At 32.7% G+C, this 19,853-nt stretch overlaps 3 protein-coding genes and 1 long non-coding RNA gene across 52 annotated transcripts in view; 1 reads left to right on the forward strand and 3 right to left on the reverse strand.

Moving 5' to 3' along the window:
- Positions 1 to 3,572: 3,572 nt before the first annotated feature.
- On the reverse strand, positions 3,573 to 6,166 carry LOC148616643 (uncharacterized). Its single transcript, XM_088583841.1, has 4 exons — positions 6,034 to 6,166; positions 5,137 to 5,275; positions 4,153 to 4,250; positions 3,573 to 3,729 (listed from the first exon to the last, which is right to left on the reverse strand). The coding sequence occupies exons 1-4, from the start codon at positions 6,146 to 6,148 to the stop codon at positions 3,719 to 3,721; spliced, it is 363 nt and encodes a 120-aa protein (XP_088439967.1). The 5' UTR covers positions 6,149 to 6,166; the 3' UTR covers positions 3,573 to 3,718.
- Positions 6,100 to 19,853, forward strand: part of LOC148616644 (uncharacterized) — a 29,780-nt gene continuing 16,026 nt past the window's right edge. For 3 of the 49 annotated variants that reach the window (XR_015922263.1, XR_015922264.1, XR_015922262.1), the window contains exons 1-4: positions 7,376 to 8,719; positions 9,381 to 9,568; positions 10,700 to 10,874; positions 14,944 to 15,017. This is a non-coding gene — a long non-coding RNA (uncharacterized LOC148616644). The other 46 variants (XR_015922289.1, XR_015922251.1, XR_015922280.1 and 43 more) reach the window with 45 other exon arrangements.
- On the reverse strand, positions 7,264 to 13,986 carry LOC148616645 (uncharacterized). Its single transcript, XM_088583837.1, has 4 exons — positions 13,687 to 13,986; positions 12,288 to 12,429; positions 10,101 to 10,541; positions 7,264 to 7,382 (listed from the first exon to the last, which is right to left on the reverse strand). The coding sequence occupies exons 1-4, from the start codon at positions 13,712 to 13,714 to the stop codon at positions 7,316 to 7,318; spliced, it is 678 nt and encodes a 225-aa protein (XP_088439963.1). The 5' UTR covers positions 13,715 to 13,986; the 3' UTR covers positions 7,264 to 7,315.
- LOC148616646 (turripeptide OL11-like) lies at positions 15,435 to 16,924 on the reverse strand. The gene is made up of 2 exons (XM_088583845.1): positions 16,800 to 16,924; positions 15,435 to 15,516 (listed from the first exon to the last, which is right to left on the reverse strand). Exons 1-2 carry the CDS (start codon positions 16,922 to 16,924, stop codon positions 15,450 to 15,452), a joined length of 192 nt encoding a protein of 63 aa, XP_088439971.1. The 3' UTR covers positions 15,435 to 15,449.

Raw genomic sequence — 19,853 nt, forward strand, 5'->3', positions numbered from 1 at the left:
CAGATGAACGGAAAGTTGAAAATACTGAATGAGAAGTATTGTCGTATTGCTTTGTCAATATATATCCTTTACCATCAACCTGTAAGTGTATGTATGATATAAGACTTACTTAACAGTGTCTGTATGGTATTTTTTCTCAGTTTCTTTGAGGTAGGTGCGGTGTATAAAGTACCCGAATCTATAATTTGTTTTTAAATACTTCATTTACACAGCGGGAATTGAGATCAAAGACAAAATAATATACTTTCTTTGGAATCATATCAGCTTTAAAGTCAGTATCATTAGGATAAAGGAATAGGTCAGAAGCGTAGCACAATTTGTTCTCATTGGAATACCAACCGTTTGTTGAAAAACCTGCAAGTGTCAGAACATTCTATAAAATCCATTCTTAATAATTTGTCATGCAAATGGCATTCACAGCGCGTTGTTAGAGATGCTTTGTTATACAACTCTGAAAAACAAATCGAATTGATCAATTTGTTTAAAGCTTTAATTTGTCTTTACACAATTCGCCAAAAGTTGTTTAATAGTATACTTTAAAAGACAAATTTCAAATAGTTCTAGACAAATATATTAAACGGTTAGTCCTGTATTACATTTTGTAATTAAATAACACTATAACAATAAAGTTGAAAAAGATAGCACTTTCCGTATATCCGTTACATCCTTCACCTCGTGCATTATAAAGCTAGAATATCGTTGGTTTTAGGAGATAATTCGACTGTCTTTTTGGATATAAACCACTATTATTCCCAAAAAATCTTTCGTAACACAGTTTTAACCAATCATTTGCACGATATGAGTGACGCTGACAATCATGCAGCTGACTGTTCCTATACTTGGTTTAATTCATTTTCGTTTTCATGCTAACATGTATACTAAGTACTGTTAGACTCGGTTTGCACTCATATGTGTAATACATAACGGACTAAGGGGTTTCTTAATGTCCTTGGCTATCGTTTGGGGTCTTTCAGGCACAGTGTAAATCATCAGTGTTTACCCAGTCCCCGGGCATGGTCAAACCCGTAAATGCGGGTCATTGTGCATTCGGAGGAAATTCATTGTCATGTGACGACGTTAATTCATTGAATTTATTAAAATCAATGCATTATCATGTGATTTAATGTCGATCCGTGACCTAGTTATCCGATTTGTGATATGCACGCTATATACAGCATTGTATAGCCTACAGGATTTGCTGAATCTTTGACCCCGCAATTTTTTTTTTTGGGGGAGGGATAAAATCAACACTTTCCAGTTCATGTAAGACAGATATTGGTGCATACCAGTCAATGGATGAGCAATTTCCAAGGCCGAAAAAAATAATGTTATATTTACGAGCACTATTGTAAAATTTTGTAGGGTCGGTAGGTAGGGATTTATTTTGACTTGCTTTTTTATAATGAAATAAGTCATAAAGATACAATGAAAACCAAATATGCAAAGACTAAACAAGTAAAAGACTTAGTCCACAGCCTAATCCCTTTTGGGATTCGGCTCTTGAGAGATATTTTTTGTTTTGTTTTGACGGAGGTGGTCAAAACAAAAAAACATTTCATGTACGGAATCCCAAAAAGGTATTATCCGCGACCAGGAGCATGTGTGTTTTCAATTGTCGTCTTTTTTCTGAAGGACGATCGGCAGAATGTTTAGTTATTTACTTTTTCAAGATTTCAAATAAAACTCTTGAGTAGGGGGAAGGAGTGTCAGTAGGGTGACCGGAAACACCTTTTAGGCCTAAACGGATGGTCTATTTATTACTCCAGCAGTGCTAGAGATTGTTTGGCAAGTTTTTTCTTACTTGGCTTGGGGTATGAAGGAATGGAATTCCAACCTCTTATATTGTAGGATTAGTCTATATATACAAATAAAGATTGTAAATAAAAGTTAATGACAGTGTTGTGAAGTGCAGAATGTACATACACGTTGTGTTGGTTCTGAAACCCAAATGATACTGGCAATGCCTCTTGATATAGTTTATACATACAAATCAAGTATACAGTTTTTATGTACAAGGAAACATTTTTCAGACTACAAATGTAAGTGACTTTTTAGAATTAGATAAAATTGTTTGACACAAGATTTAGTTGAAATATATTGATTTTAAAGTGTTAATTGTGAGTCAGTACCGATTGGTTTAGCATTAAAGTCCTTTAGACACAGGTATTGTAATTTTATTTCATACGAATTTCGAATGTTTTTCGTTGAGTACATGACTTTAATGAGAATTTTTTGTGATTAATGTGAAAACAAAGACTGAAAGGGTCTGAAAAATTTCCAACGATGTTAGAAATGTCAGATTTGCATTGGTCGTTCCCTCCGCGGGACTCGAACTCGTACCGCTGTGACATCTATGGCAACACCGCCTGCACCAAGTCCAGCGCCATAGACCACTCGACCAGCTAGGCTATATAAAATATAGCTTCCGCTGGCGGGTCATTCCTCCTCGTATATTTAGTAACACATGTTAATAGATATTTATCAACATGTGCCTGATTCAATTATTGATTTCAGTAAATGGAGTTTTCTAGACGATGCAAACACGTTCACCCTACCGGTGCACCTGGTTCATGCTCCCAGTTTTAAGTGAAGTCCGAGTTCCTCATTTACTTTTGTTACTTTGTATGTATTATTTTAGTTATTTCATGTTCATTGTTGTTTATATGTTTTATATGTCTGGTCTTTGTCCCTGGATAACATTCCTTTGATTTCCGCTAGAATCTTGGTTCCATTAGTACTCTTTCAAGACAAAACGTATGTATGTTTAAATTTGCTCACCGGGCAATACCAGTCTGCGTTCATACTTGCCCCTCGGACAATACCAATCTGTGTCTACACTTGTTTTATAATAAAAATTCTTAATCTACCTATTGAAACAGCACAATTGAGAAATATAGACAGAAATGATCGTTTAGGTAAACTATGTAATATGGAGAACTCGGTGATGAATTTCACTTCTTATTTGATTGCCTTTTTCAATATGAATAAAAATACACACTTGAAATTTTCGTATGAGTTCAATCAAGTACATGTACTCTCAAGATGAAGAAATTGATGTAAACTCGAAATCGTTAAGATCTCATTAACATTTGGAAATTTATTTGAAAGTCTCCGGGCTAGCTTTATTTTATAAATATACTACTTACATATGAAAATGATTCAGAATGCAAGATATTATATCATTTATTTATATTTCATGTATAATTCATGTTTTTTCTTAGTCATTATTTATACTCTATACCTCTGTTATAAATATAGTATGTATAGAACCACTTATGCCCATTTGATTGACTGATTTTGAATCATTACAGTTAAATTTTAGTTCTTTTTAATGTCAAACGATCAGTTGTGTTTTTTTTTTCTACTTTTCTTAGATTACTGAATTAGAATGGCTTATAATTTGAATAAGAATATTTCTCTACACAGACTTTGAATGTAAGAAATACCGTTTATCTTAAGGGATTGAAAATCAAATAACCTACTATTTAATCGAAACCCTTCCACTGACACCATTTTGTCACTAAAGCCATCAGAAGAGATTTTACTTGAAACACACACAAAGAAATGCATAATAAATTGTCATCATTTATAAGATTAAACTATCATATAGTATCTTTAAAAAAATTCATTTTTCATGAAACTATTTTATATAAAAAAATAAACTAGTTATTTAATACACAATCTAGTGTGCTGTATTTGCTGTGGCTCGTCACATTCTCTAGATAGCATCTACAAAATAAACAGATTATAAAATATATGTTTTTGTCCACAAAAGACATGCAGGTATCGTTTACTACTGCTGCGTATGTATACAACTGCAGCAAAACATAAATCACGTAATCAAAAGTTCCGCATAATATAAACTTTCATTAATTGTGAAATCATAACCTAAGTTTTTTAATGTCAGATATACAATCGAAACACGCATAGCCAGCCAAAATACGGGTACGATTGATGTGCTATCATCATGGTAATATTGTTAATACATTAAATGTATTCATATTAGATGCTGCTTACAGAAGATACGAGATAATGTATAAAGAAGTCATTAAATGTGTTGTGCTGGGATGAGTTATTATTTACTGCTGTATAATAAGAAAAGCATTTATTAATTTTATCGTTGCACCTATTTATAAGTGTTTCACTGCTTACCATTTGCAGTTTTAGGTACAGGTGATGAACGAACACAACTAAAACTCGTGTCTAAAATGATGTCGTTATTTGCACATTGTGCCTGATCAAAATAACAACTGAAAATGAAAACAAAATTAATTAGTATAATTAAAAAAAAAAAAAAAAAAAAAAAAAAAAAAAAAAAAAAATAATTTTCAGCTCTTATTACCTTATAACTTTAAATCAACTTTTTGTTATTATAATTTTTTTTATCTTAATGTGTAAGAGACATAGAAGTTCAATATCAGACAGTTATAAGCCAATAGATACGTTTAGAGAGGAAGCAACGACAACGGTCAGAAACCTATACAGCAAAAAACACGTTTTTCTTAACCTATTGAAGAATTTTATTTCAGTTGATTCTAAGATGATTGCACATGTTAAAAGAACTATCTGTCCTGGAATTTTTTGATTTGTATTGCATTTTTCATTGTAATTGTAAATCGTTTTGACAAAAACAGTCATTATTTGACTTCTAGTGAACATGTTTTGAATTTATTCCATTAAAATGAAGGCTTTACTCTTACCATGTTGAACAAGGTCAGATGACGCTTACCTTTCTTGAATTAATTTGTCCTCGATATAATTATTTCATGGAATATAGCCACACCTAATCGACAACATCAGGAGAAAATTTTATATTGTGTTTACCTTAAATGAGCAATCGCTTCAACAACTATTATTACCACTACACAGGAAAAAAATAATTTCCTCTCATCTCTCTAACATTTGAAGGTATAATATATCCTTACGTATTACAAACGTTTACTTTATCTGTTCGTATACCACTGGTGTTTATTTTTCATTGGCCATTCAAGCCCTGTCGTCTTTGAACATATAAGAAAACGCACACACACACACGCGCGTGCGCGCGCGCGCTCGCTATCTCCTCTCTTTCGCTCTGTAAATTGCAACTCATTTCTGTTGCCGAGGTGAACAATGAGATATAAAAGGGTGTCTTACAAATTTGAATACACGTTCCCGCTTGTGTCACAAACTCTTTCATCTATATCAACTGTTAACTGGCTGCAGTCTAGTTTCACAATATCGTGGCAAAGTTCCTCAAAACTGAGCGTTCCCGATACACCACATAGCAATGTTACTGAAATAAAGCTCAGTCATGATATTACATGTAGACAGTTGCTCTTTCTTATTTAATTTGGTTAATTGTTGCTTTATTCATCAAGAATACTAATTCCAAAAATCTAAGAATTGCTGAAAGGGGTGCATTCAAAAAGAAAGGAGAATATTTAGTACTGTTCTATAGTTTAAACTATAGGTCAAGCTTTGTTGAATACCAACTTTGAGGAGAGATGATACAAACTACATGAGTTTAAACTATAGGTCAAGCTATTGTTGAATGCCAACTTTGAGGAAAGATGATATAAACTACATGAGTTTAAATTATAGGTCAAGCTATTGTTAAATGCCAACTAGTATTGGCCAAAAAAGTGAACAACTTCCTTTTCTCATTATGATAAGAAATGAGGTACATTGTATGCACTTGTCTATAAGTGTGTACCGGTACTCAAAAAATATCTTGTTTAAAATGCAATCAGTTATTTCTTTTTTTATTTAGTGAGTTTTTGTTTTACAAGGCGTTAAAACTCCTCATCAAATATCATATGAACAAATATTCGTATAATAATTGATGATATCAACGTAAATACAGGTAATCCAAATGGCAAGCCAGGTAAAGGATCTTGATGTAAAGCGTTTATATACTGGCCACAAAACATGCAGTAGCTTTAATGTGTTTTTTTTAATACTTTTTTCTTGACTCTTCACATCTATGAATGATTTCAACTACTTTTCATGACATTGTTATCTATAAAACTATGAATATCTTAACAAACATACCAAACGTAAACACAGTCAATAATTCCATGATCCTTATGTTTCTTAAAATACAATCACGTGGCAACCTTTCTAATCTGTAACATGCAATGCCCCATCGACTCTCAAAGGTTATCATTGAATCATTTTGAAACAAAGAGGATATTCCATTTTACCAAGGAAAGCTACAATTAAGGTATGTCTATGCTTCAAGAATTCAAGTGTTTCAAGAACGCAGCAACTCGAATTGGCCATTTAAATCTACACAAATGTAAGTGATTGTTAATACAGATATTTGCGCTAATAGATTTCCAAACTTAAAAATAAATTAGAGACCTTAACCCGCTACTGAAAATATGTTTACAATATTGTCAAATTTTTCTTGTTCAAACCGCGGCATTTACACGATGAAATACGGAAGTCGTGGTTAACATTAAGATGTTAAATTGCTCCGTTGGAAAATCACATTTTTGTTTAAGATTTAGAATTGTTTCAATTCCGTCGCTATTCGTTAGTCTTACAATATGATTTAAACATTTATTACACGGTAACAATGGATCTGATTAGGTTATTCATGTTAAAGTGTAAATCATTTGTATTATTTTGCTTGTTTAGGGCACAAAAATATTGCTTAACTTGGTATTAATGTTTTTTTGTTCATTATGCAAACGCCACACACTTTTCGGGGTACGCACGTCTTGTTGTTCAACATGCAAATATCATAAACCTTTGAATAATATAAACGTAATTTTAGCTGGGGCCATTGAGAAAACAGATATTGCGGCAATTTCCATGTAAGTTCAGTAAAATTTGTACTTCTGTGTGCACATGCTTTTCAAAATTACACTGCTTGAAAGCCTGGCGTAAACATATATTGATTCTTAGTTGTAGAAAAAAAGTGCCTCGACTGTCCGGTATATAATATCCGTTAAAAATATAATTTGCAATCTCTAACTTTCGTAGATGTCTTTCACCTCACACCGGACCAAATTCTGAACCCTCTCCTTCAAGGAGAAGCATTCTGGATGCCTTGCAAGAAGTAGAGGCTGTAAACCATGTGGAACACCCATAGTTATAAGTTGATAATCTTTTGTACTTTGTGTTCATTTTAGTTTTTTTTTGTGTCGTGCGGTTTGTTTTTCTTATGCTGTTTTTTTTGTGGTGTTGTCTTGTGGAAGGATTCCCCCTTGTCTTCGCTCTCTGCATTGATACTTCTTCGCACACTTTATCTTTGGTATGAATGAACAACAACAGTTTCTTAAAATATAATTTTACTATCCCAGTATTGATAATAATCGTTGACTGTTTAGCATGACCCGCTGTGAGCAATCTTGATGTATATGTTGTCACATTGGGCTTTGGCAAGCATACAACTAAGGAATGAAAAGAATGAATATTATTAAAAAAATAGCAAAGTAAGCGAAGTGTTAGCTAAGCATACTATTTGACCGAACTTTTGATATCAGAAATGCATTCAAATGCATTAAAACATGGAAAAAACTCTTTAAACAGATAATTGTTCTCAATCATCTTTGTAATCTTCGGGTGTGTATCAATTACATTAAAGTATCAAAAATTCCCCAAAAAGCTTTTTTTACCAAAGAGCTTCCCCTTTCACAATACGAATATTTAATTATGCTTTTATTATCATTTGACCTTTTTTAAAACCATTTCTAGCTTAATTCAGCATGTTTTAATAATTTTATATATTAAAATATAAAAAAACTCTTGAAACAGATAATTGTTCTCAATGACATTTGTCATCTTCTGGGAGTCAAGTTACTCATTTATTTTTGTTACTTTGTATGTATTATTTTAGTTACTATATGTTGTTTTGTTGTGTATGTCTGTTTTTCATGTTTGGTCTTTGTCCTTGGATTACATTCGTTTGATTACCGCTATAACTTTGGTTCCCTTGATTACTCTTCAACAAACATACCAAAAGTAAACACAGTCAATAATTCCATGATCCTTATGTTTCTTAAATACAATCACGTGGCAACCTTTCTAATCTGTAACATGCAATGCCCCATCGACTCTCAAAGGTTATCATTGAATCATTTTGAAACAAAGAGGATATTCCATTTCAACAAGGAAGACTACAATTAAGGTATGTCTATGTTTCAAGAATTCAAGTGTTTCAAGAACGCAGCAACTCGAATTGGCCATTTAAATCTACACAAATGTAAGTGATTGTTAATACAGATATTTGCGCTAATAGATTTCCAAACTTAAAAATAAATTAGAGAACTTAACCCGCTACCGAAAATATGTTTACAATATTGTCAAAGTTTTCTTGTTCAAACCGCGGCATTTACACGATGAAATACGGAAGTCGTGGTTAACATTAATATGTTAAATTGCTCCGTTGGAAAATCACATTTTTGTTTAAGATTTAGAATTGTTTCAATTCCGTCGCTATTCGTTTGTCTTACAATATGATTTAAACATTTATTACACTGTAACAATGGATCAGATTAGGTTATTCATGTTAAAGTGTAAATCATTTGTATTATTTTGCTTGTTTAGGGCACAAAAATATTGCTTAGCTTGGTATTAATGTTTTTTTTTGTTCATTATGCAAACGCCACACACTTTTCGGGGTACGCACGTCTTGTTGTTCAACATGCAAATATCATAAACCTTTGAATAATATAAACGTAATTTTAGCTGGGGGCATTGAGAAAACAGATATTGCGGCAATTTCCATGTAAGTTCAGTAAAATTTGTACTTCTGTGTGCACATGCTTTTCAAAATTACACTGCTTGAAAGCCTGGCGTAAACATATATTGATTCTTAGTTGTAGAATATCAAATATTATCTACCCTTTTTATGAAATTGTGCAGTATTCCAAATTTAAAAATACGTAAAACACCGAAGCTTCATTCCTTGCATTGCATATGGTAGAACCTCTCGGTGATGGATTTGTTTTCCTCTTTCGATAGATTTGGTTACGAGTACTTCTTGTATACAAGTAATATTTTGATTATGATCTTCCTACATATTTGATTTTAATACTGCTGATGAGAGGTTACTCCTTGAAACACGTGTACAGCATATCGAAATTTACAATGCATAAAACTGGTATTGTTTTTGCATTTGATTTCTGCTAGAATCTTGGTTCCTTTGGTTATTCTTTATTACCTATGATCAACTTATTCATTTGAGTAGCAGTCTTTTAAAAATCAGAAAGTGATTAATACATGTCAAAAACCTACCAAATTTGCCTTTATTTATAATTCAGAAACAGTAACAAACCACATATCAGTCTTGTCACTCGGTTATTGCACTTTGAGGTAAGATTCATACAGTTTGTGTATGAAATTTGATCTTTGCACGAGTTAAAGTTCTTGATTTTGTTTTATGTTAGGGTGGGTGTGTGGTTTTTCCAAAAGAGATCTGAATATAGAAAGGACCATCGTCACGTAAGAAAAATGTGAGATGACCGAAAAAAATACCGTTTGTTTGGCGGATTTTCTACACTATTAATCATCTCTACTAAAAGCAGTGGTGTCTGTATGTTAAACTGATTGCTACTTAATAGAAATGATATAGAATGTATTTGTTTACTCTAGATATATATGCGATACATTTCTTCATCATTTTGAACCACTAAAAATTAATAAATAGAATGTAGACTTTTTAGCAACTGTTTTTTATTTAAATTAGGAAGAAAGGATGGATTCTTTTATAATTTTTTTTTATTTTCAATTTCTATTTAAATGTATCTGTGTATACGTTTGTTGAATGGAATGATTTACAGAATTGAAATTAATTACTCCTGATTTGATCTACCTGATAGAAAAGCTACAAAGAAACACTTTTGTTGTGATTAGTTTTTGACACAATGGTTCAAAAGCAAGGTTTTAATTGACAACCAAAATAATTAAGTCGAGAAACAAATTCTAACCTTTACAATCCTAAACCACCAAAAACTAAGATAAACAAAAATAGTAGCCCCATTGAAAAGAATATATACAAAATATGTTAAATAAACAACCTTTCCTTAACCACAATTAAGAAACATGAAATTGTTGTTAGGTAGGTAAGGTAGGCAAAGCAAAATCCAAAATTCAGTTCCCATACTTACTTGTTGGCGTAAGTTATTCCATCCGAACCACACACTTTTTGAGTATCTCCAGTACAGATAACAATATCCTTGTTTTCACAGAATATTTTTTGTATTTCATCTTGAGTTGGCACAGGTGTAGTAGGTTTTCTTGTTGTCGCTGGTTGAGTCAGTTTCATAGTTGTTATTTTGGTTGTCGGTGTTGTTGTTGGTTGTAGGGTTGTTGTTGGTTGTCGGGTTGTTGGCGTTGTTGTTGGTTGTTGGGTAGTTGACATTACCGTTTTTGATGTAACGATAGGTTTGATCGATGATGGACCCTGCGTTGTGGCAACAACTGTGTTTGACATCGACGATTGTTTAGATGTACTCGTTAATGGAGGTATTGTTGTACTTAGTAAACACATGTAAGCTGTATCTAATTGTATACTGTTATCTGCACACTGGGCTTGATCGAAAAAACAGCTGAGAGAAGTAAAAATTTAAACAAGATTCATTTCAATATAGGCAGATCTTTTAAGTTTTCCTAGAATTATATAAGTCCTATGAATGTAAAACTCAGAATAACCCCAGGGGATTGACAGAATCTCTTCATCTTCTAACATTTACTTTATCCGTTTTAGAGTACAAACAATTGAATTTGGCAAAATGGTCATATCCAGCACTAGAACGACACAATAAACCACATTGTCAGCCAACAAAAATGAGTGTTGCTAATGCTTAAGTCAATGACATGAATGGTTCATTATAGGATGTAATCTCTTCATCGCCCATCCTAAAGCAAGTGTGTACCCACTGGTAAGATTAGAATAAAACCATCGTTAATGTTGAAATGATGTCTTCCTGTTTTACCCAAGGCAATGTATAAATATGCGCTCCCTTTGAAATTAACAAAATAGACAAAAAAATTATAGTCAGTTAGATTTATTTATCAAACGAATGGTTCAATAGAGCCTGTTCGCTTTAGACTGAGATCCATGTAATGGAAATTTATAGGCTTTAAGAAAAATGTCACCTCAAGGCCATCCATGGGTTTTTAATGAACACTCCACAGGGCAGGTTGCATCTGATCCCAAAATAACATTATACACCGAAATATTTCCCCTGTATATTCCAGCAACATAAAAGTAAACTGAAAGTGTTAACGAAACAATACAAACATAGGCCAGAATTTCCTGACTTGGGACAGGCCCCTTAAAAAAATTGCTGCGGGGTTTGAGTACTTTGGTATGATCACTACCCTCCCCGTTTTTAAAATATATTTGTTTGTTTGTTTGTTGGGGTTTAACGTCCGAGCAGCAATATTTCAGCTATATTTAGACGATGAACATGAAATTGATGATAAAATGAACATGAAATGATGATGAAATGAAAAAGGGATGGGACACAAGGACAATGGGGTCGACAAATTTTGATTGCCACTGGAAATAGGGAGAGGTGGGTAGGGTCAGGCAATTTAGCCTCCTGTGGCGGAGCCCTATGGTTCCTACTCCGGGAGAATACCACAGTAGGGTTCCTTAACGTGCGAGGAACGTGGCATCTTTCCCAACACGGTGCACCACTATGGTTTGCGGTCAGGTTTTCCGTATTATAGCCTGACAACCCCAGCATGTAACACGCCAGGGGTACCCCATTCCACCACCTGGGGCACACATTCTAGTTGCTCTGTGGGCAGAGCGCCCTAGCCCCCGGCTTAGCACTATTTAGTCGCCTTTTACGACAAGCCGGTTTTAAAATATGGCCACTGTGGAGAACATATTCAGTAACTACATACAGTGACTGAATGGAATCATTGATAGGTCTAATTTTGATGAGACTGACAATTAAACACACCTAAAAATCAGTTAAAAGATATCCGAAACCCTTGATAAACATATATAAAGGAACAGATTATATAGGTTACACGAAGGAACGTTAACTGTAATGCCAGCTCCAGACCATTTTAAACCTACAAGAACTTATGCCCTCACGTATATCTTTCCAAATTCTTCCATTGAGGATTTGAGAACCACTGTACATCATAAGTCATACAATGGGGATACAAATAATGTCATGCCGAAAACTCATTTTAAACGTAGTATTTTATTTCTGTGTAAAGACCCTGTAAGTGAATCAATTTTGATACTAAAAAATTACATCTTTAACGATTTGACAACAATATCATAACAATAACTCTTACGAATAAAATATGGTTACATTTATACATCTTACAAATTTTTGTAAACGTTTCCCTTTGTATCACAGACTCGCTCATCCGAATCCACAGTCATAGTACTACAGTCCAGGTTCACGATTTCTCTACATAAATCTTGATGACTAACGGTAGCGTATACCCCATATAGTATTGTCACACCTGAAAAGACGTTTTTTTTAAAGTTAAAATTAAAAATGTATAATGAAAATGTAATTTCAATTGGACCCAGTGTGGTTTGTAGTACATAAAATAGATGCAGTTAAAGGTAATTCCCTAGCTTCAGTATCGATAAAAGGCAAGAATATAACGTTTTTAATAGTTTCATTGTTTATTTTTTTTTCTAGATATCGATGCATCTATACTTAGCAGTAAAGTTGATTAAAATTAAAGTATTCAAGTGATTTCTACAAAATTCCTTCGATGTGCTTTGTGAATGATATTTTTGTCAAGAACCTATATCGGATCGAGAAGCTATTTAGTCGACTTACCTATTGCATAACAATAAAACGTATCTCAATTTAATATATGAGATTTTATGTCATAATATGTTCAACGATATAACATGTTTACCTAATTATCGATGTCGGGATAATATGTTTTGTTTTGTCTTTGGTATTGAGAACCAGGCTTGCCCCATTAATTTCACGTGACAGGAACCGTGATGAAATTATTATCAAAACAAATGCGAAGTATAACAGAATACAAATGAAATATTTGATGAAATGGCATATGAATATCGGCAAAAAAAAACCAAACAAACAAAAATCAAAAACCAAACAAACTTAAAAACGGGATGTAGGAACTACACCAACAAAAAATAAAAAACAAACAAAAAAAAAAAAAAAACAAAAAAAAAAAACAAAAAAAAAAAACCATGATATTTTGATTATGTCTTTGAGAGAGACCCCAACGTTTATTGTATGTATAACTGACATTAAATTAAGAAATAAATCACGGAAACCTTATGTTATCATTGTTTTACCACGGGCTGACAATTTTTGTTGCATTGTTTTACCCGAGGGCTATTGAAGAATTAAATAACGATATAAATGGCCAGGCCGTGGTAAAATAATGATACAATGATTTATTTCGATTCTGATAGGAGTAGTTTCTTTATATTTTTGGATAGACACAGCCTGTGTGTTTCACGGTATGTTGCTCATTTGTTCATCACTTTTTTACCATGGCTGTGATCTAAAGAGCTTTAAAGCACGTCATATTAGAATTGTTATTCCTTCCCATTCCCTTACATAATGACGTAACATAGTTCTGATTACTTCAACAGGTCAACAGAGTTATCATGTTCCATTTTCATGTAAAATCTATTGATAATCCTAAAAGTGCAACAAACAATGAAGACACTTAAAGAGGCGAAACAAATTGTTAACTATATGTAAAATATATAAATCAACATACCGACTAATATTTCTTTTAGAAGAAACATTCTGCTCGTAACCCTTTTTCAAACTTTAGTAAACTAGTTGACTTCTGCCTTATCTTTGTTATGAAACAAATTTTACCTGTAGCGTAACTATTATTTATTCAAAATCTACACATCACGAAAGTCGGATCCGATTCCATTACAACTTTGATCTATACATCCGAGCGTTGGCCCAGTTTGATAAATAATCAAATGGTATGGTCGAAAGTGTTATAATTGAATAGTCAGACATAAAAAAAACTGATAACTAGACTAAAAACAGCGATTTAAATCAAGATTTCCTCATTATCCTTTTCGTAATAGTGACATCAAAATACTTAATCCTTCATTTAATTATATATAGATCTCAATTCCAAATGTAAACTGCTGCCAAATAAATGTTTAAGTACAACTCCAGCTAAGAATCATGCAAAATGTAATTCATGGGTGAAAAGCCTACATATTTTTATATTTGATATTTTGTTTGAAATGCTACAGAAATTAACATTTGGTTTTTCATATAACCCATGCTCTTAGGAGATAAAAATTATATAGAATGCACTGTAGATTTCAAAATTAAGGGAGATAACTCTGTAAATGACACTCAAATACAATATAATCTATTGGATTTTCTATGTTGATTATCTCCTTAGAGAATTCAGATTTGAATGAATAATTACATATTTCATAATATAGACCCATAAATCAACTTCATATCAAAAATAAAAATATGTAACCTTTTTTGACGTGTATCACATTTTACAGAGTTTGCATGATTCTTAGACTACTACTTAATACAAAGTGCGCTTACAGTATCGTAAGGCATGTAAGTCATAGATACATGTGTTGTGAGTCACTTCGTACATATCAACTATCCCAAAACGTCAGAGTTAATAGATAGCATTTATGATAACCACATTAATTCAAATATTTACTAAAATTTACCGAAATATTGTTTTAATCGATACACAAAAATTAAGAATAATAATAATAAATAAACAAAAATAAAAACCAGAATTATCGATGATCATTGCTAGTCATCATGATTAAGGTTGTCACTTCAAGTTATCATTATTTTTTTCTCATTCTTCAAGAAAAAAAACAATTAATAAACAAACACAAACAGAAATGCACCGAAAATGGAATGACAGACTTGATAAACTGTCATCAGACTGCAAAATATTTCTGAATAGGACACCAGTAAGTTATATGGTACACACTTTCATCATAATAGTGTTTTATTTTTTTTACAGAAAATGCTTCATTCACCCTTTTCGAGCTTAAGTGACCATGTGAAGTAGTTGGAGTGCTCTCATCTGAACTTGATGTACGTTAAATGAAGTTTTCAATACATTTATTTATTTTTAACGTACTTGTATTTTAGAGTGTTTGTAAATGTCATTGTAAAATGAATTAGGTAGTATAAGCCTAAAATGCTGTTTAACAGATGGAATAGGTACCACACTCGTTCAAACACAAAGATACGTAACATCTCAAGGAAAAGTAGGTAGGTTGTCTCAGTATAGGCACATGGCAGTTTCGTCAATAAACAATCCTCTATGGCAATACATCGGGACATTATAGGCGTATATAAACAAACATTTCACATTACCGAGGGTGCGACAAAGTCCTTTGATATAAACATAAGAACCAGTAAAAGGTAAGAACATTTATTGTCGCAGATACGATAATAGTAGACCTTTTATATTGATAAAATTATTACGAAGTCCATATAATACAATTATGTAATCTTGCTAGATTAACAAGGACCATTGTGTAATATTTGGAGACTTTTGTCGTCGCATTTCTTCTTCGTAAATTCACAGCTGAAATATATAGTAATGATGTAAAGCATTGAGGGATTTAAATGTGTTTTTTTTTATATGAATATGATTATCAACAAAAAGTGATAAACAAAAACAAAAGCAAAACAAACACATGAACTAGTTTTCTAAAATAAGCATCTAATTACAAAGCAAAGTTTAGTAAACAAATGAATGGCACATAGAACAAGCAGCTCCCGAAAAATATAAGGTAAAAATTATATGTTATTGTATACACCACGATTAAATAAATATATTCCCAATTTAAAAAAGAGCCCCGTGCAGGTCCGGGTGTTAAAAGAATAGGCCTGCAGCAGCACTAAGCTTGTCGTATAAGGCGACTAAATAGTGCTCAGAAACCTAGCCGGGGGCTATGGCGCTCTGCCCACAGAGCAACTGGGATGTGTGCCCCAGGTGGTGGAATGGGGTACCCCTGGAGTGTTACATGCTGGGGTTGTCAGGCTATAATACGGAAAACTTGACCGCAAACCATAGTGGTGCCCCGTGTTGGGAAAAATGCCACGTTCCTTGCACGTTAAAGAACCCTGCAGGGGTATTCGATAGGAGTAGGAATCTTTGCGCTCCGTCACAGGAGGCTAAATTGCCCGACCTTACCCACCCCCCTTTTTCCAGTGGCAATCAAAGTTTGTCGACCCTATTGTCCTTGTGTCCCATCTTTTTTTTCATTTCATGTTCATTTTATCATCCATTTCATGTTCATTGTCTGAATATAGCTGAAATATTGCTGCTCGGACGTTAAACCCCAACAAACAAACAAACAAACAAATTTAAAAAGACGTTAACATAACCAGGCGTTTTTACTGATTTGATTTATCTTAGGATATGAAAATTATTTGTTTCAAATTCTTTAACGATTTTCCAAAGAGGAACGCTATTACCTATGCCCAAAGAGCTGGTTTACGGTGAACCTCGTCAATACCCATTTACGTGTGTATGAAATTACCGTTTACTTTTAGTCTTATATATGCAGTATTTATGCAGTGTCGGTTCCAAAGATTTGTAAAGGGACAACTAATAAAACAACAAAAAACAGAAAACAAAAACAAAAACAAGAAAAAAAAAACAAAAACAAAAAACAAAAACAAAAACAAAAAAACACATTCATAAAGGCAAGGGCTTTGATCCACGTTTGGTAAGTTTTTCGATTGGTGTCTGTTAGGTATGTTTTGTTATACTTATATCCGTCTCTATCTTGTATAATAAGCTTTGATTACGCTTTAGACTTGTGAACTTGATTTCACTTGATTATTTACAGAATATCATACCTGTTTGGATATGTGACGCCATTACTGTCGCAAACTTGATTAGGATCATGTCGACATATCATAACGTTAAACTGACAAATCATGTCAGGTAGCGCAAAGTTGTCGTCTGTGATAAAACTGTCCATTGTGATGTTGAAGTCGCCAATTCTGTTGTCGACGTTGTTACTTCTATTGATCGAGTAGTCGTTGAGATTTGAGTAGGTTTAGCTGTTGTAGATACATGGTGTTTCATTGTTGAGTTTGTTGACGCTAAGTTGCTCAAACAAGCACGGCTTTCTTCCAATCTGATTGATCCATCTCCACAGTAGGCTTGGTCAAAAGAGCAACTAGAAATATTAAACTGTTTTGTATAAAAATCTGATATTCATGAATCCTAGATATTATAAATGTAAACATCATGATAGTACATGTACAAATGTGTAAAGATCGATGTCTTCAGAGAACCAGAGCTGATAATTTGATATTGTTTATGAATATTTATTTATTTTCCGCTTAGTTTATTTTGTTGGTTTTGTTGATTTACATTTTAAACTTTGGCAACCGCCATATTGTCGCTGCAGACAACATTACCAGACTTACTATGTATCACTTTGCTATAGGACGTTTTTTTTAAGGAGACATGAACATTGCTCATTACAAACGCGTGAAGCGATTTCAGTATTATAGTTCAAATAAAGAATCGCGGGTTGGAGTGTAGTTAAAGCTTTGAAATAGCATATACTTTTGAATGAATACGCTTTTAGCAGTTTATAACCTTTGTTTATAACCTTTCTTTTTCGATTTTTCCAAACAAAAAAGGAAAACAGTGAAAAATGAAAGACAGTTGCATTCTTTCAAGGATACAAGCATTGTACAAAAATATTCTATTGACCATTCAAATGAACTATCGCAAAACATGTGGACGTGCGGAGTATTATCAATTCATTTTAAGCACAAGGCTATCGTAATCTTACAAATTCTGATACAGATTTCAATTTTGATCACACAGCCTCTGGTCACTATCATAGTGGAATTCTAAACATTTAAATCCTAATATTACTTCACATGATAGACTGCTAAAGAAAGCGGAGGACAATGCTGGCACAATACAGGATGGTGTAACTGGACAAAAACAGATTAAATATACTGATCAATGGCGTTCGATGATAAACTGATACAGTTTATCTTTAATATACTCCTCACAATGCTTATTCATGGGAGAACTTTAAAAGCAATCAGGAAAATAGATCTGGACCCTGTTTCATAAAAAAACTCGCTGAGATTTCCCTCAAATCATTTCTCAACTCAAATATCGACCAATCAAATCAATTGGAATCAATTGAAATCAAAGATTTGTGCACAAGCTCAGGGATTTGAAGAAAATCTCAGTTTGAGATTTTTTTTTATAAAACCACGGCCAGAGGTTTTTGCTCACAAATTAAATTGTCTGATCAATTCTTTGAAATGGTGGTAGATGTTAGAACCAAAAATCTAGTGGTCAAAAGTCCTGTAAATGTATTATTTTTTTGTTTGATTTCGACGAATAAACGGAAAAAGTACCTATAAAATGGATTTATAACACTATGAAAATGGTATATTTCTTTTCAAAGCATTGGGTTGATTCGCACAATTATGTGCACTTGACAGAATCCGCATAAAAATTTCATGGTTACAGTCGATAAAGACATTAAGAAAAGCATTGTTTGTTAAAGCCGTCTGTCTCTAAATTAAAGTATTGTATGTTTTGTTCGTGTGTACAAGTGAGATAACTGTGAAGTATTTGAAAATTGAAGGCGCCAATCATCGATTCAAGTCAAGTTTACTGGAGACACTTGGAAAAGCCAGTAATGGATATTTGCAATCGCTAAATCAAGATTGACGACGACAAATCTGTACTTACAGCTGTCTCCATTCAAATGCAACTACATTCTGATCCCAGAAAAATGGATTTAATCTTGAAATTAATACCACAAAAATATCTAATGAAATCGAACGTTGGACAAATAGGGCATTATATTTTTTTTAATTGATATGTTCAGACTTACCATTCATTATAAAGACAATAGTTCGTGTGCCTAGTTTGTGCATGTGCTTACTTTCATAAGTAGTATTGAATGCTTATTATTGGACACCTTATTTTGGTTTTGGGAAAGCGCCATAAATTTGTCAAGGAAACTGACTTTTTCCCATACATTTCATTGGCCATATGGGACACGAAAAATCAATAACTGCATTTTCATCATAAAATTTCAAAATGTGTTTATCGATTCTGTTCATTCTTACGATATACAGATTTTGAATATATATTCTTTAAATGCATAGGAAACAGACATGTTTACGACATTATTTCATCAAATTGTCATGGAATTATCTAGTGTGGATTATTTATTGAGTATAATGTAAGGGTTAATATGTATCAGTTATTTGGTTGTATCTACTTCCAGTAATGCACGCCACTTCCTGTTAAATAAAAATTAAAGTTAGAATGGTAAATTAAATCTTTTAGATCTTAGATATGAAATTATATTTTAAATATGTTTGTTCGTACCAGGCAAAGTTCTGCTAATAAACAATTCAAGTTATTATTATTATTATTATTATTATTATTATTACATAAGCATTTATAAAGCGCTTATTTAATAACTACATTACACTAAGCGCTTTGCATTACAAATATAATATAACATTGTTATAAAATTCAAAATGAAAATGAATCATTATTCAGATAATAATGATATATGAAAGTTCCTAAAGTGACCTTCAAAGTAGAACTTATTCGAATCCCAAGATTGTGTGCTACTGCAACAACTAACATTAGTTTTGAATAAAGAGAAAATTGTAATTTTTTAATTCTTCATTTGCTGCGGCAATGTGTTTTAATTCGTTGTTTTATTGTTTTAGTCTTTTGTCTTTTTTCTTCTACCTAAACGTGAATTTTAATTTTATAGTAAGAATTTACTATCATTCTCGTTATCAATACGGTAGGCATCATCGTGGCCATCCCTCCATTCTTTCGCACCATATTTTTTACAGTTTTCCTTGAAATTATATATTTTTATCATGGCCACTCTGCAA

The sequence above is a fragment of the Perna viridis genome, chromosome 5 (genome assembly GCF_037379345.1).
Source record: "Perna viridis isolate PV_CMFRI_1.1 ecotype Kerala chromosome 5, ASM3737934v1, whole genome shotgun sequence".
Lineage (NCBI taxonomy): Eukaryota > Metazoa > Mollusca > Bivalvia > Mytilida > Mytilidae > Perna > Perna viridis.

Bases quoted from the DNA above. Each gene is read 5' to 3' on its own strand.
- LOC148616643 (XM_088583841.1), bottom strand. From the start codon at position 6,148: ATGATAACCTTTGAGAGTCGATGGGGCATTGCATGTTACAGATTAGAA. The intron at 5,276-6,033 runs GTATGTTTGTTA...GCTTTATTTCAG, and splicing joins ATTGACTGTGTTTACGTTTG to TAACATTGCTATGTGGTGTA. The intron at 4,251-5,136 runs GTAAGACACCCT...TTTCATTTTCAG, and splicing joins GGGAACGTGTATTCAAATTT to TTGTTATTTTGATCAGGCAC.
- LOC148616645 (XM_088583837.1), bottom strand. From the start codon at position 13,714: ATGTTTCTTCTAAAAGAAATATTAGTCG. The intron at 12,430-13,686 runs GTATGTTGATTT...ACGTCTTTTCAG, and splicing joins TCTAAAAGAAATATTAGTCG to GTGTGACAATACTATATGGG. The intron at 10,542-12,287 runs GTAAGATGTATA...TACTTCTCTCAG, and splicing joins GGAAACGTTTACAAAAATTT to CTGTTTTTTCGATCAAGCCC.
- LOC148616646 (XM_088583845.1), bottom strand. From the start codon at position 16,924: ATGGACAGTTTTATCACAGACGACAACTTTGCGCTACCTGACATGATT. The intron at 15,517-16,799 runs GTATGATATTCT...TATATATTTCAG, and splicing joins GGCGTCACATATCCAAACAG to CTGTGAATTTACGAAGAAGA.